The sequence below is a fragment of the Macaca fascicularis genome, chromosome 1 (genome assembly GCF_037993035.2).
Source record: "Macaca fascicularis isolate 582-1 chromosome 1, T2T-MFA8v1.1".
NCBI lineage: Eukaryota > Metazoa > Chordata > Mammalia > Primates > Cercopithecidae > Macaca > Macaca fascicularis.
Window position 1 is genome coordinate 207949829 of NC_088375.1, and position 14411 is coordinate 207964239.

Sequence of the window (14411 nt, forward strand, 5' to 3'; positions counted from 1 at the left end):
AAACACGCCTCACTCACCTGTTTGGCTGGGCAGAGAAGCTAACTGCACCTGTGGGGCAGTGAGCACCTGTGATGGCTGTCGCCCTGGTACAGGCAGTGAGGACAGAGCTACCTACCGCTTACTGAGACCCTGCCAGTGCTTGGCTTTGTTCTGAGGGTTTCGCTTAGTGCATCATTGTCTTCTGCACTATGAGACGCCCCGAAGGTGCGAGTCATGGTTTCTAGCTTTATTTAGCTTACAGCTACTTTAGGAAAGTGAAACAGGGAATCATTAAGTGCTCAATAATTGCTGTGCTGTTGCCTCAAAGAACAGGAGACCTTTAGGGAGGGGGGAAATGTGGCTGGAATGAGCATGGAGCAGAGATCTTTGTGCAAACACCTTCACCAGACCCTTCTAAGAGGGAGGGAAAGTGACCAATCAGGCAAGGACCATGACAGTGGTCAAGGCTCTTTGCAAGCTCTGAGTACTGGGTATGAACAGGCACCTGTTAGGGGGCCCAGCCAGCTGCAGGAAAAGTCTGGGTGAGGAGTCAGTGAGAAATAAGACTAGGTAGGTGGGTGGGGCTGGATGAAGCATCTGGAACTCCAGAGGGGTGTAGACTTGGCCAGGGCTTCTCAGACTGGTGGCAGACACAACCACACTTGTCAAAGGCTTGCCCCTTCACTCCATCTCCACTATGAGCATCTCCAACCTGGGTGACTCCCGGGCCTCCCGAATGGTCTTGTGGCTCCACTGCTGTCTGCCTGCAGGCAGCTCTCCACAGAGCAGCCACAGGGAGCTTTGAGACCTGTAAACCAGAGCATGGTGTTCCCCCTGCTGAAAACCTTTCAAATGCTTCCTGATGAACCTGCTAGAAAATGCAAGGAAAGCGTGGCCCACCCCTTTCTCCACCTCATGCCCCTCTACCCTTTCCCCTACTACAGTCATACCAGCCTTCCTGTGTCCCTCATGCACATCTGCCTTGCCAGGCCCGTTCCTCCATACAGCTGTGGCACTTGCTCGTTCCCCAGCCTGGAGCACTGCCCCTAGACTGCCGCATGCCGGCGCTCTCATTCAGGTCCCACATCAAACGTCATCTCTTCAGAGAGGCCTCCCTGACTGTCCAGTCTAACGTGCAGCACGCGCCCCACCAACTGCCTCTGCCCCCATGTCAGACACTATTCTGGATCTGAGGACACAGCCAGGAACAAGACAGAAGAGGCTCCTGATGTCAGGGAGCTCCCATGCCAGCATGGAGCATTGGATGTGGACACAGCAGTGTCAGGCAGTGGTAAGTGTCCTGAAGAAGGCAGACATGAGGGAGAGGTGGGGCTGCTGGATGGCCAACAAGGGTTCTCTAAGGAGCTGGCGTCTGAGCTGAGACCCAAAGGACAAGAAGAGCCCATCTTCCAAAGACTAGGGCCCCTGAGAAGGGTGTGTTTGAGGAACCTGAAGTGCGGGGGAAGAAGGGAAGCGTCGTGTGAGAACGGAAAAGAGGGCAGAAGCCAGATCATGTTGGGCCCGTGGGCCTGGGGCTAGGATTCATGGTGCTGTATGGTGCCATCAAAGGCTCTTTTTTTTTTTTTTTTTTTTTGGAGACGGAGTCTCGCTCTGCCGCCCAGGCTGGAGTGCAGTGGCCGGATCTCAGCTCACTGCAGGCTCCGCCACTCGGGTTTACGCCATTCTCCTGCCTCAGCCTCCCCAGTAGCTGGGACTACAGGCGCCCGCCACCTCGCCCGGCTAGTTTTTTGTATTTTTTAGTAGAGATGGGGTTTCACCATGTTAGCCAGGATGGTCTCGATCTCCCGACCTCGTGATCCGCCCGTCTCGGCCTCCCAAAGTGCTGGGATTACAGGCTTGAGCCACCGCGCCTGGCCTCAAAAGCTCTTGAGTAGCATAACATGGTCTGACCTGGGGAGGGATGTGCGGACAGCTTAGGGGTGTGATAGAGTCGGCTCAGGCCCTGGGCTGGCCCCAGAGTGCCCTGCCTCTCCCAGCAGCTCAGCCTGGGTCTATGAGGGCAACAGAGTAAAGCTTCCCGACAGGCAGCACTGGCCAAGCCAGCAGTGAGATGGAAGCTGCAGCCTAGGAGAGCAGCTAGCAGGGAGAGGCGAGCAGGGTGCTGGAGCAGAGTGGGCGTGGAGTCGGGGGCACGTGGGGGAGGGAGGGGCTGAGTGGTCACCAGGCTCTGCTGGACTCCTGCTGGCCACCCCTCCCTTGGTGAGCCTCAGCGCCTGCAGGCAAACAGTCACCAGACCTGTCATGTGGGAGATGTGGCATTGGTGGACACCAGGGTTGGACATGCCTGTTCCCTGCTGAACCCTATGGTCATGACCTGGGAGTTGTCAGCTCAGGAAAGGGCAGACCTAGAATCAGAACCAGACTTTAGCGCTGGGAGGGATCCTAGAGACTGCAGGAGTCCAGGAGGAAAAGATAAGGGGTTAGGAAATCAAAAGACCTGGACTGAAACCCCTCTCCCCCACTTGCAGCTGTGTGGTCCCCGTGTGCAAAGGTGTGGCGGTTACATGAGAATGCTGTGGCGAGCACCTAGCAGTAAGGGCTTCTAAATGTCTGACATGATGACAGAGCCTGTCCCAACCCCCTCAGCTCACAGAGGAAGCAGAGGCCGGGGCGGAAGTGACTTGCTCAAGGGCCACAGAGCTGCATTGAGCTCAGCTCCCCGACCTCTAGTCCAGGCTCTCCTGTGATGCTATAAGTGGTCCTTCTTCCCACATCGTTCCCTCTGCAGAGGTGAGGCGGCCTCCTGCCTGTCCCACTTTCTTTTCAGCCTGCCTCTGAGCACCTACCATGCAGCAGACACAGCTGCGTGGTTGGTGGTTCCCACCCTGGAAGCGCTGACACTTGTGTGTGGGAGACAGACACGTAAACAGCTAAAACACAAGGCAGGCTGAAGTGCCGCAGGGACACAGCACGTTGCAGGTGGGCCCTGGGGGCAGATGGGGCTCCATCTGGCACTACCACTTACAATGGAATGGCAGTGAGGCCCAAACCGAAGTTAGAACAGATCAAGAGGGCCTTGGATTAAATGCAGAGGAGCGTGGGCTCTTTCCTGAAGATGGGGGAACTGCAGAGGTTCTGGAAGAGCCATGGACCATGACTGGCCTGTGTTTAAGATGAGGGCTTTCCTGGCTGATGGAGAAGGGACTAGATGAAGCTTTTTCCCCAGTGTTCTTGGCTCTGGGAATTTTCCGCCTCCTCCTTCCATGGATAATTATCCTTCCTGAGAAACTGATCAGATGGGAAACTGCAGGAAATTGTTTGGGACAGGGATTGTGTAGGAGTTGGGGGGAGAGTGGAGAGGATGTAGCCGGAGAGGGGGATCCGTGCCAAGCAGCAGGTGGTGGCTCCCTTCAGAGGGGAGGGAGGGAAGCCTGGGCAGGGCTGGGAATTTAGAGCAGGAAGATACAGGTGCTTCTGGGGGAGCTGAGTCCCTCAAAACTCCTGGTCTTGTCCTCGGTTGAGGATAGGGATTAGGGTGACTGGAAGGGTCTGACTTTTCTGAGTCTACAAGAGCTGGGGAAAGTGTGAGGCAGTGTGGCCCAGTGGGTGGGGCCAAGCCCAGTCCCAGCTTTGCTTGGAAATTCCTGTATTGTGGGCCAGGGTTAGTTAGGAGTGGTGAGTGTGCACTGGGCATCCTCCCTTGGCACAGAGCAGTCCTCCTGTCCCCTGCTCCCAGCAGACCAGAGCTTGAGTCGTGGACCTGGCTGCTGTCCCCTTGCTAGTTAAGCAGCAGGTCTCCATGTGACTGAACCACAGGGACAGGTGCTTAGCACTGAGGAGAAGGGGCTCCCCACTTCTGAAGCCAGGAGCAAGACTGCCTCTAGAGGGGCCCAGAAGGCTCTGCAGGTGGAGATTCAAGGCATCCTTCTGGGCAGTCAGGGGCCAATAGAGACTGCAGAGTCCAACAGACCTGTCTGAATCCCAGCTCCACTACCTGCCTGCTATATGCCTATAGGCTGATTATCTGACCTGTGTCATTTTTCTGCAGATAATTCTGGGGTAACCACAATTCTGACTTGGATCATCATCAGTTGATCTTACCTGTTCTTGAACTTCATCTGAATGGAATCATAGGTACTCTTGTGTGTCTGGCTGCTTTTGCTCAGCCTCTCTGTGAGATTCCTCTTCACTGTCACATGTAGCAGAGGTTTGTTCATTTTATTGCTGTTCGGTGTTACCGCGTATGAATACAGCACAGTTGGCTCACTCTCCTGTTGATGGGCTTTTGGATTGGTTCCCTTTTTTTTGACAATTGTGAATAAAGCTGCTCTGAGCATTCTTGTACTCCATAGGGTTTTGTGAGAATTAAATGAAATAATCTGTGACAGTAAAGTGTTTAATACTGAATTTTGACTCAGAGCAGGTGCTCAGAACATTTTCCCTCCAGATTTTTTTTTTTTTTCAGAAAAAAGGAAGAAATAAAAAAAATTCAAACACTGCTTAAGTATATAAAGAAGAAAATGCAAGTCATACCCCTTTTACTCCCTTGCTTCTCGGGCTGAGCACTCTGAATAGTTCATCCTGGACTTTTCTCTACAGTGGTGTGAACCGCTTTTTCATAAAAAATGTTAAGCCGGGCGCAGTGGCTCACCCCTGTAATCCCAGCACTTCGGGAGACCAACGTGGGAGCATCATTTGAACCTGGGAGTTTCAGACCAACCTGGGCAACCTAGGGAGACCCTGTCTCTACAAAAATAAAAAATTAGCAGGTCATGGTGGCACAGGCCTGTGGTCCCAGCTACTTGGGAGGCTGAAGCAGGAGGATTGCTTGAGCTCAAGAAGTCGAGGCTGCAGTGAGCCATGATTGTGCCACTGCACTCCAGTCTGACAGAGCGAGACTCTGCCTAAAAAAAAAAAAATTGGCATAAAAGCAACCATGCTGGTCTGGCATGGTGCCTCATGCCTGTAATCCCAGCACTTTGGGAGCCCGAGGCAGGCAGATCACCTGAGGTCAGGAGTTGGAGACCAGCCTGGCCAACATGGTGAAACCCCATGTCTACTAAAAATACAAAAATTAGCTGGACATGGTGACACGTGCCTGAAGTCGCAGCTACTCGGGAGGCTAAGGTGGGAGAATCATTTGAACCCGGGAGGCAGATGTTGCAGTGAGCTGAGATTGCACCACTACACTCCAGCCTGGGTGACAGAGCGATTTGCTCTCAAAACAAACAAACAAAATCATGCTGTCTGTACTCTTGCAGCTTAACTTTTTAAATTAAATCGGATCTTTTGAAAGAGTTTCCTTATCTGCATCAAGGGAATAGCTTCAAGATTGAGAGTCTGGGATGGACCCTGAAACCAGTCACTTGCGGCCTTTCACCCTGGCTGGGCAGATTTCCTTCTAGGTGGAACCCAGGATCTGGCTTCCGGAACCTGGGGTGCAAATCTTGGCTCTGTTGCTCCCTTTCTGGGTGTGTTCTCAGGCTGAAATGCCCTGAACTTTGGTTTTCTCATCTTTAACGTAGGAGGACCCTCAGAGAGATACCATGAGGTTTAAATGATATAATGTACATGAAAGAACAAAGCAAAATGAAAAGTGATGTGTTCTGGTTATTATGTAAAATCGTGGGCTGTCAGAGCTAGAGGAAATCTCTGAGAAGTTAACCCAGCCCCATCATCTTATCTGTGAGGAAACTGTAGCCCAGGGAAGGTCACAGAGCCAGCAAGTAATAGAGTCAAAACTGAACCAAGGGTTTCTGACTCCCAGAAGTCTGCACTGTGCCTCTTCCTGGGCAGTGGGAACTCCCCTGGAGGGTTCTCACTGTCTCTGGGCCAGAGCTTAGCTCTGACCAACTCACTTCTTAACTGTAGGGCTTCCTGCTACAGTGGAAAGGCACTTTAGAAAATGTCTAGGGCTCAGACCGGGCACGGTAGCTCACGCCTGTAATCCCAGCGCTTTGGGAGGCTGAGGTGGGTAGATCACGAGGTCAGGACTTCAAGACCAGCCTGGCCAAGATGGTGAAACCCTGTCTCTACTAAAAATACAAAAATTAGCCAGGTGTGGTGGCAGGCACCTGTAATCCCAGCTTCTCAGGAGGCTGAGACAGGAGAATTGCTTGAACCGGGGCAGCAGAGGTTGCAGTGAGCCGAGATGGCGCCCCTGGCAACAAACTGAGACTCTGTCTCAAAAAAAAAAAAGAGAAAAAAATGTCCAGTGCTCCAGTTCTTCTCTCCCCATCCCTAGCTGAGGGACTTCCAGGCAGTGAAGTGTGCCCAACATCCTTTGGTCTAAGAAGGCAGGAGAGTGGGTGTTTGGATGGGGCGGGAGATGCTGACCCAATAGGGCACAGCACCCTTCCTGTCCTAACTACCTCCAAACCTGGGCCTTAGTTCCCTGCTCCCACCAGGCTCACTCCCATCCCCAAGAAGTCAAGCTAGGACCCCACCCCCTGACCTCTTAGATGAAGTCCTGGCTTTGAGTAGTCTCTTACACTTCTTCTAGCTCAGTGTTTGGGTCTCCTCAGCTTCAAGAAGATAAAGAGGGAGCCCCCATACTTACGAGATTACAACCTAGGTTGACATCAAGAATCAGGAAATGGGCCAGGTGTGATGGCTCATGCCTGTAACCCCAGCACTTTGGGAAGCCAAGCACGGGTGGGTCACTTGAGGCCAGGAAATCTCTGAGAAGTTAACCCAGCCCCATCATCTTATCTGTGAGGAAACTGTAGCCCAGAGAAGGTCACAGAGCCAGCAAGTAATAGATGCAAAGGATGAAGCCCAGAGAGGGGATGGAACTTGGGCAACATGATGAAACCACACCTCTACTAAAAAATACAAAAATTAGCCGGGTGTGATGGTGCATGCCTGTAATCCCAGCTGCTGGGGAGGCTGGGGCATGAGAATCGCTTGAACCCGGGAGATGGAGGTTGCAGTGAGCTGAGATCACACCACTGCACTCCAGCCTGGGCAACAGAGTGAGACTCCGTCTCAAAAAAAGAAAATCAGGAAATGAAACCCTGACGGGCATGGGCTAGGCCTTTGCCTCACCCACCCTGCTCCCTCCCAGGAAGCATTTGGCATGATAAGATTTCCATGGTACTGGGCCAGTTGGGCCCCACTGTCCCGGGTATTTAGCTACCACGTCACAGTGCAGTACCAGGTACCAGGCAGTTGAAATGGCTCCTGGTGCTCCAGCTTCCGCCCTTCCCTGGAGCCACAGCTCATTAAGAAAGCACCGTGGCAATGATAATCAGGGAACCAGGTGGGGCTGTCTGGGAGTGCCCTGTTGGCCCAGGGTGGGGGTTGGGGAGGGACTGCTAGCCCTGGTATCTGCTTTCAGGGTGAGGTCATGGAGTGACACTCATTCCAGTGGCAGTGAACAGTGATGAGAAAAAGTCCTGCTCTAATAGTAGGAGGTACCCCCACTTCATGTTGCAGTACGCTTTGTCTGGTCCTGTGCTAGACTCTCTGCCTTCATCATCTTGTGATCTGCCCACCTTGACCTCCCAAAGTACTGGGATTACAGGCATGAGCCACCATGCCTGGCCTTTTTTTTTTTTTTTTTTTTTTTAAGAGATGGGGTTTCACCAAGTTGGCCAGGCTGACCACAAGGCCAGGTCAAGCCTCCCAAAGTGCTGAGAGTACAGGCATGAGCCACCACACCCAGCCACTATTATTATTATTAACCTCCCCATTTCAACTGGAAGCTGTGTGACTGGGCTGATTAGAACTATGGTCTGGGGGCGGGGTGGCAAAAAAGAAAAAAGAACCATGGCTCCTGCCTGAATTCTTGAGCCTCCTTGTCCTGCCTAGTGGTGGCTGCTTCTGCAGTTCTGGCTGCCCCAGCTATTTCCCCTGCCCTACTGGAGGGAGGCATGTGCACCTCGTGCCAATGCCATGTGCGGTTTCACACGATAGGCCCTGCCCAGTCCCAGCAGCTAGCACAGGCCAGGCGGAAGTGGGCACTGACAAAGCCTTCCTTATCTCCTTCCTGGGCATGGGGCACTTACTTCTATGGGGTGGGCTGGTTGACAGACAAGTAGGCAAGCAGGCAACCTCTCAGCCTTCCTGGAGCCCTTGGCCCTTTGTGCTCAGCTTGTCACCAGTGGGCTCTTACTCTAGAACCTGTGCCCTGAGGACCAGAGTGCCAACAGGAAGCAGTTACCAGGCCCGGCTTGAGGGCAGAGCTTGGCTTTTGGGATCAAATACCAGTTTGGTTGTTTCCTGGCTGTGTGTCATTTGAGCTAGTTTATTAAGCTCTGAGCCTCAATGTCTCTACTGGAAAATGGAAACAGTAGTGTCTACCTCATGGCATTGCTGAGGCTAAATGAGAAGGCCCAGGGCTCGGTAGTAATTCTCCCTTCCCACAGTGGCGTGTGCTGGAGGGCTGCACTGTGTCTCCTGAGGCATTGCACATGGGTTTTGAGCAGAGGCCTGCAGGCTAGACCCAATCTGGGGAGCTACTGACAGTGGAGCTCCATTCCCCATTACTAATGTGCCAGATAGCTGCTGCTTCTTTCCTTGCAAGGCACACACAGAACCAGGGCACGCTGCTACTGCTAGGGGTCTTAGAGAGACCAGCAGTTTAGTGAGTGACCTGACCAAGGTCACACAGCAAAGGAGTGACAGACCTGGCAATAAACCAGGGCTCCTGTGCCCCATACCCACCATTTGGTCCAGAAAACTGGGGCTCAGAGCTGCAGGCAGCATGGTTGGGGCTGTGGCTCTGGAGTCAGACCATTTCTCTCTGCCCCGGTTTCCTCAGCTGTAGAATGAGGAGGGTGATCCCTGTGTCAGAGGGCTGCTAGGAGAATCATGTGGTTGAAGTATACAGAGCATCAAAGTGAGGCACTCAATAGAAGGTGGTTTTAAAAAAAAAGTGGGGGCCGGGCGCGGTGGCTCAAGTCTGTAATCCCAGCACTTTGGGAGGCCGAGACGGGCGGATCACAAGGTCAGGAGATCGAGACCATCCTGGCTAACGCGGTGAAACCCCGTCTCTACTAAAAAACATACAAAAAACTAGCCGGGTGAGGTGGCGGGCGCCTGTAGTCCCAGCTACTTGGGAGGCTGAGGCAGGAGAATGGCGTAAACCTGGGAGGTGGAGCTTGCAGTGAGCTGGGATCCGGCCACTGCACTCCAGCCTGGGCGACAGAGCGAGACTCCGTCTCAAAAAAAAAAAAAAAAAAAAAAAAGTGGGAGTGGAATGGGGGGTTGGCACCATATTCCAAGCAAGGACCAGTTTTGGAGTGGACCATCCTGGGTGTGTGTCCCAGCTCTGCTACCACTTTGCTGTGTAACTTCAACCAAGTTGCATCCCCTCTCTGGGCTTCATCCTTTGCATCTGTGAAATAGAGGGGTTGCATTGGATGGTCTCAGAGGGCCCTCCCTCCTCTAATCTCTGACTTCTTGCTGCCCCTCTTCTCCCCAAGGAGAGGCCTGACCTGCAATTGCTGTTCCTAGAGCCCTGGGCCCTCCTGGCACCAGGACCAAGCCCTGCAGCTGGCCATGTCCTCGTCTTTTCTCTGCAGTGTCCTCTAAAGGGCAGCCTCATCTGAGCATGCTCGGTTCTCCTATCCACTCTACATCTCGTGGCTCCTAGAGGCCTGAGGTGACAAACTATCCCCAGTGTGGTGGGAGAGGAGGCAGGGAGAGGCCCTCCAAGCATGCCTTGTCTCTCCCACCACACACAGAGCCCAGCCAGCTGGATTGTTATCAGAAGCGTATGGGAGACCCTTAGGGCATCCCCTGGAGATAGAGGATCCAGTATCAGGAGGGCTCACCCACCTTGCTGGTATTGTGCAGGAGGCAGTGCCTGCTGCCCCTGGAGCCTTAATGCTGCGCAGTTGGACAGCTTCCCCCTCAGGCGCCTGCTTAGGAGAAGCTCTCGCCTCCCTAGTGCTGCCAGCTTGCCTCTGGGACCCTGACACTGCCGGTTTCAGGGAACCTAGATCTGCACGGGAGTGTCTGGCATTTATTTATTTATTTATTTATTTATTTAGTCAGTCAGTTAGTTAGTTTCCCTCTTTCTGCCCAGGCTGGAGGGCAATGGCGTGATCTCGGCTCACTGCAACCTCCGCCTCCTGGGTTCAAGTGATTCTCCTGCCTCAGCCTCCCAAGTAGCTGGGATTACAGGATGCACCACCACACCTGGCTAATTTTGTATTTTTAGTAGAGTCGGGGTTTCACCATGTTGGCCAGGCTGGTCTCAAACCCCTGACCTCAGGTGATCCGCCCGCCTCGGTGTCTCAAAGTACTGGGATTATAGGCATGAGCCACCGTGCCCGGCCTTTTTTTTTCTTTTTTCTTTTCCCCAGACAGGGTCTCACCCTGTTGCCCAGGCTAGAGTGCAATGGCATGATCTCGGCTCACTGAAACCTCAACCTCTCAGGCTCAGGTGATCCTCCCACCTCCGCCTCCCTAGTAGCTGGGACTACAGGTATGCACCAACCATGCCCGGCTACTTTTTAAATTTTTTGTAGAGATGGATTTCACCATGTTGCCCAGGCTGGTCTCAAACTCCTGGGCTCAAGTGATCCTCTCACCTCAGCCTCCCCAACTGCTGGGATTACAGGTGTGAGCTACCTCACCCGGTATGGACATATATTTTTGTTTTTGCTTTTTTCTGAGTGTTTTTATCTCTGTTCTCTCCTCTTACAGCAACCCTGTGCCATAGACATTGTTTATCCCAATGTTAGAAAGGAAGAAACTGAGGTTCAGGGCAGTACTGTGATTTGCCATAGGTCACAGAGAAGTTAAGATTTAGAATTGGGACAGCAACTGCCTCCCTCATTGATGGACCAGAGTTCTTTACGCTGCCCGCTGCTGCCTCGTGCAAGCTTGCTATGGCATGAATGCTGTTCTGTATCCAGATGCCACGGTTGCTGACGTGGACAGAGATGGTGAGTATCACAGAGCCCAACTATGTCCAGCTGCAGAGTTCATCAGTCAGATGTCAGAGGTAGAGAGGCTCTCAACAAGCCCCCAAGGATGGAGAAACTGAGACCAAAGAAAAGCAAGGGTTTGTTCAAAGCCCTCAGAATGTTAGTGGCTGAGTCTAGACTGAAGCCCAGTTCCCCTGATCCCCAGCCTGGGCTTGACTCAGGCCTTTCTTTTCTCAGAATTGTAGTTTTCTGGTCTTTTGAGGCATTTGGAGGTAGGATGGGGGAGGGCTTACCCATCCTGCTGGTGTTGTGCAGGAGGCGGTACCAGCTGTCCCTGGAGCTGAGACTAAATGGCTGTGCAGTTGGACAACTTTGCCCTACGCCAGATGCTGAGCCTGGGTGGCCAGCGCTGCTCCCTTGACCACCTCCCTGAGGGGTCAGAATTTCATGTTGTTCCCCAGGCCAGAGCCCTCCAGTGGCTCTCCCTGGCTCAGCAGGGTGATTGGGAATTCTCTCCCCACAGGATATTTGTGGCCTTTCATAACTGGCCTTGGCTGAGCGCTGGATTGAGAATCAGTAGTTCTGGGTTTGGGACCAGTCTCCATTGCTACCCATGTGATCCTGGGCCTATGTTTGGACTTCTCTCAGTGTCTGTTCTCTCATCTGTTGCCCACTGCCATGGCTTGTTGTGAGGGTGAGAGAAAAGGCTGCTTTACAGCATCTAAGTAATGATTTCCACTCCAGTCCACTGCCATTTGCTCCAATAGAAATCCTCTACCTGGGCTGGGTTCAGTGGCTCACACCTGTAATCTCAGCACTTTGGGAGGCCAAGGCAGGCAGATCTCTTGAGCTCAGGAGTTTGAGACCTGAGCAACATGGTGAAACCCCCACGTCTACAAAAAATACAAAAACTAGCCAGGCGTGGTGGTGTGCACCTGTAGCCCCAGCTACTTGGGGGGCTGAAGCGAGAGGATCGCTTAAGTCCAGGAAGTCAAGGCTGCAGTGAGCCGTGTTCGTACCACTGCACTCCAGCCTGGGCAACACAGCCAGACCCCGTTTTCCCCACCCCCTCCCCCACAAAAAAGAAATCTTCTACCTACACCACATTCGTTTCCCTGTCCTACCTTTCCAGATGCTGCTGATATGCCTGCCAGGCCTTCTTGGTGCCTAACTCTCACCCTTCCTTCAAGGAAAAGGCCAATTCAGCTGGAGTTTAGTGTCCATGTGCTTAGTGCCAAACACTGGAGACTAAGTTAAACCCAAAAATATATACACGAAAAGGAAGAAAAAAAAGTTAAACCAGACATGACTTCTGCCCTCAAACAGTTCTGCTGGCTCAACAAATCTTTATCCTCACCATGTGTTAGGCTCCATGCCGAGGCCTGGAGAGTCAAAGATGAATAGGACAGGGTCCCTACGCTTGCTTGCAGGTAGAAACTTGCTTGTGGTCTGAAGGGGGAGACAGACCAACCAGCTGTGCCGTGTCATCAGACTCTTAATAGAGGGCTGTGTGGTCCCAGGCTCTGCAGGCCCACAGAACTGAGCGTGACTGCGTTCTGCTCCCTGGGGTATTTAGGAAAACCTGCTGAGCAGCACCTTGGAGGAGGAGTGGCTCTCCAAGGGACAAGCTGATGGTGACCCACCCTGACAACATCTTGTGGTTTGCCCAGTGCTTTTGTGTTTGTGGTCTCATGTAATCCTCACAACAACCTTGTGAGGTCACTGAGGTAAGAGAAAGTCATCCATCCAGCAAACATTGGTTGTGAAGCTGCCGTGTGCCAGGTACAGTCTAAGGTGCCAGGAATACAACAGTGATTGGGACAGAGGCTGCCCTCACGAGGCTTATGTTCTGGGTGGGGAATAGTCAGAAAGCACATCTAGACGTCAGGAAGTGGCAAGAGTAAGCAGATTGAGAGAGTTGGGAGGACCTCTCTGGGGAGGTGGCATCTGAGCAGGGACCTGAAGGAAGGGAGGGAATCTGTCATTCACCTACATGGGGAAGAGTGTCTTAGGCACAGGGAACAGCAAATGCAAAGGCCCTGAGGTGGAAGCATGTTTGTACTCAAGGAAAAGCAAGGAGGCCGGTGGAGCTAGAGGGGAGTGAGTGGAGATTCAGGTGTGGTGGAAAGACGCAGAGGGGGGTGTAGTCCCTACCTTTCAGTAGTATGTCTTACTTCTTAAAAAGCTTCACTCTTGGCCGGACACAGTGGCTCACGCCTGTACTCCCAGCACTTTGGGAGGCTGAGGTGGGCAGATCACGAGGTCAAGAGATCGAGACCATCCTGGCCAACATGGTGAAACCTCACCTCTACTAAAAATACAAAAATTAGCTGGGCGTGGTGGCACACATCTGTAGTCCTGTCTACTCAGGAGGCCGAGGCAGGAGAATTGCTTGAACCCAAGAGGCGGAGGTTGCAGTGAGCCGAGATTGCGCCCCTGCACTCCAGCCTGGATACAGAGTGAGACTCCATCTCAAAAAAGAAAAAGTTTCACTCTTGGCTGGTGTAGGAAGAGCCTGGGGGGCAAGAGTGGATATGTGGGCTGGGTGCGGTGGCTCATGCCTGTAATCCCGGCACTTTGGGAGGCCACGGTGGACAGATCACCGTGGAGTTCGAGACCAGCCTGACCAACATGGTGAAACCGTGTCTCTACTGAAATATAAAAATTGGCCAGGTGTGGTAGCATGTGCCTGTAATCCCAGCTACTCAGGTGGCTGAAGCACAAGAATCTCTTGAACCCGGGAGGCGAAGGTTGAAGTGAGCCGAGATTGCGCCACTGCACTCCAGCCTAGACAACAGAGCAAGACTCTTTCTCAAAAAAAAAAAAAAAGAAAAAGAAAGAAAGAAAGAAAGAAAAAAAAGTGGTTGCAGGAGACTGATTGGATGCTGCTGCAGTGGTCCAGGCAAGTGATCGTGCTGGCTTGGATGCGTGTTAGTAATGGAGATGGTGAGAAGTGTCAGGGTCTGTTTATGTCTAGAAGGCAGAACCAGCAGGGTTTGGTGATGGATTGGATGTCAGCAGTGAGAGGAAGAAAGGAATCAGGACAACTCCAGAGTCTGGGGCCTGAGGAGCACGTTTGGGGATGAGAAAATAAGAATTTCCTGTCAGGAGCACGCAGCTCCTGTGCATTTGCCATTCTGCAGTCCACCCAACGCACACTGTAACACACCAGCCTAAGGATGCTCATGCCCCACCCCTCTGCAAAGGCCCCCCATCTTTTCTGCCCTATTCCAGACTCTGTCCCCTGAGAGTCATTTTCTCTCACTGATCCTTTTCTGGCCCTTCTGAGAGGTCACTAAAATGCCCAAGTGGAGGATGTCTAACACACCTTCTTCATCACTGCCCTCAGATGCTATGAAGTACACAATAGATCCCATAAAGCTGATTAAGCTACAAGGGATAGAAGGGGCCCCAGTTGCCTCCTAGAAGCTGCTGGTCTCTCTTCCCCACCCAGCCAGTGCCACCTGTGTTTTGTTCTTCCTTTGCAGTCCCCCGCATTCCTTGTAGTGCTGAAAATAGGACACTGTGACTTGCTTTCTGCAGGGCAATTGTCCTGGAAATTGTAGAATTTCTTCTCGTGTTGCTTTCCTA

At 52.6% G+C, this 14411-nt stretch overlaps 1 protein-coding gene across 6 annotated transcripts in view; it reads left to right on the forward strand.

Annotated features, from left to right (window-relative positions):
- The window catches only part of SLC9A1 (solute carrier family 9 member A1), a 65284-nt gene that overhangs the window by 16352 nt on the left and 34521 nt on the right, over nt 1-14411 (forward strand). The window contains exons 1-3 of one of the 6 annotated variants that reach the window (XM_065526882.2): nt 955-1270; nt 3989-4074; nt 10597-10838. The exons of 3 other annotated variants lie outside the window; for them this stretch is intronic. In XM_065526882.2, coding sequence (XP_065382954.1) covers nt 10787-10838 — 52 coding nt within the window. In that variant the 5' untranslated portion in view covers nt 955-1270; nt 3989-4074; nt 10597-10786. Of the gene's footprint in view, nt 1-954; nt 1271-3988; nt 4075-10596; nt 10839-14411 lie in introns of those variants that run through there. 2 more of the 6 variants (XM_065526873.2, XM_015440078.4) reach the window with 2 other exon arrangements.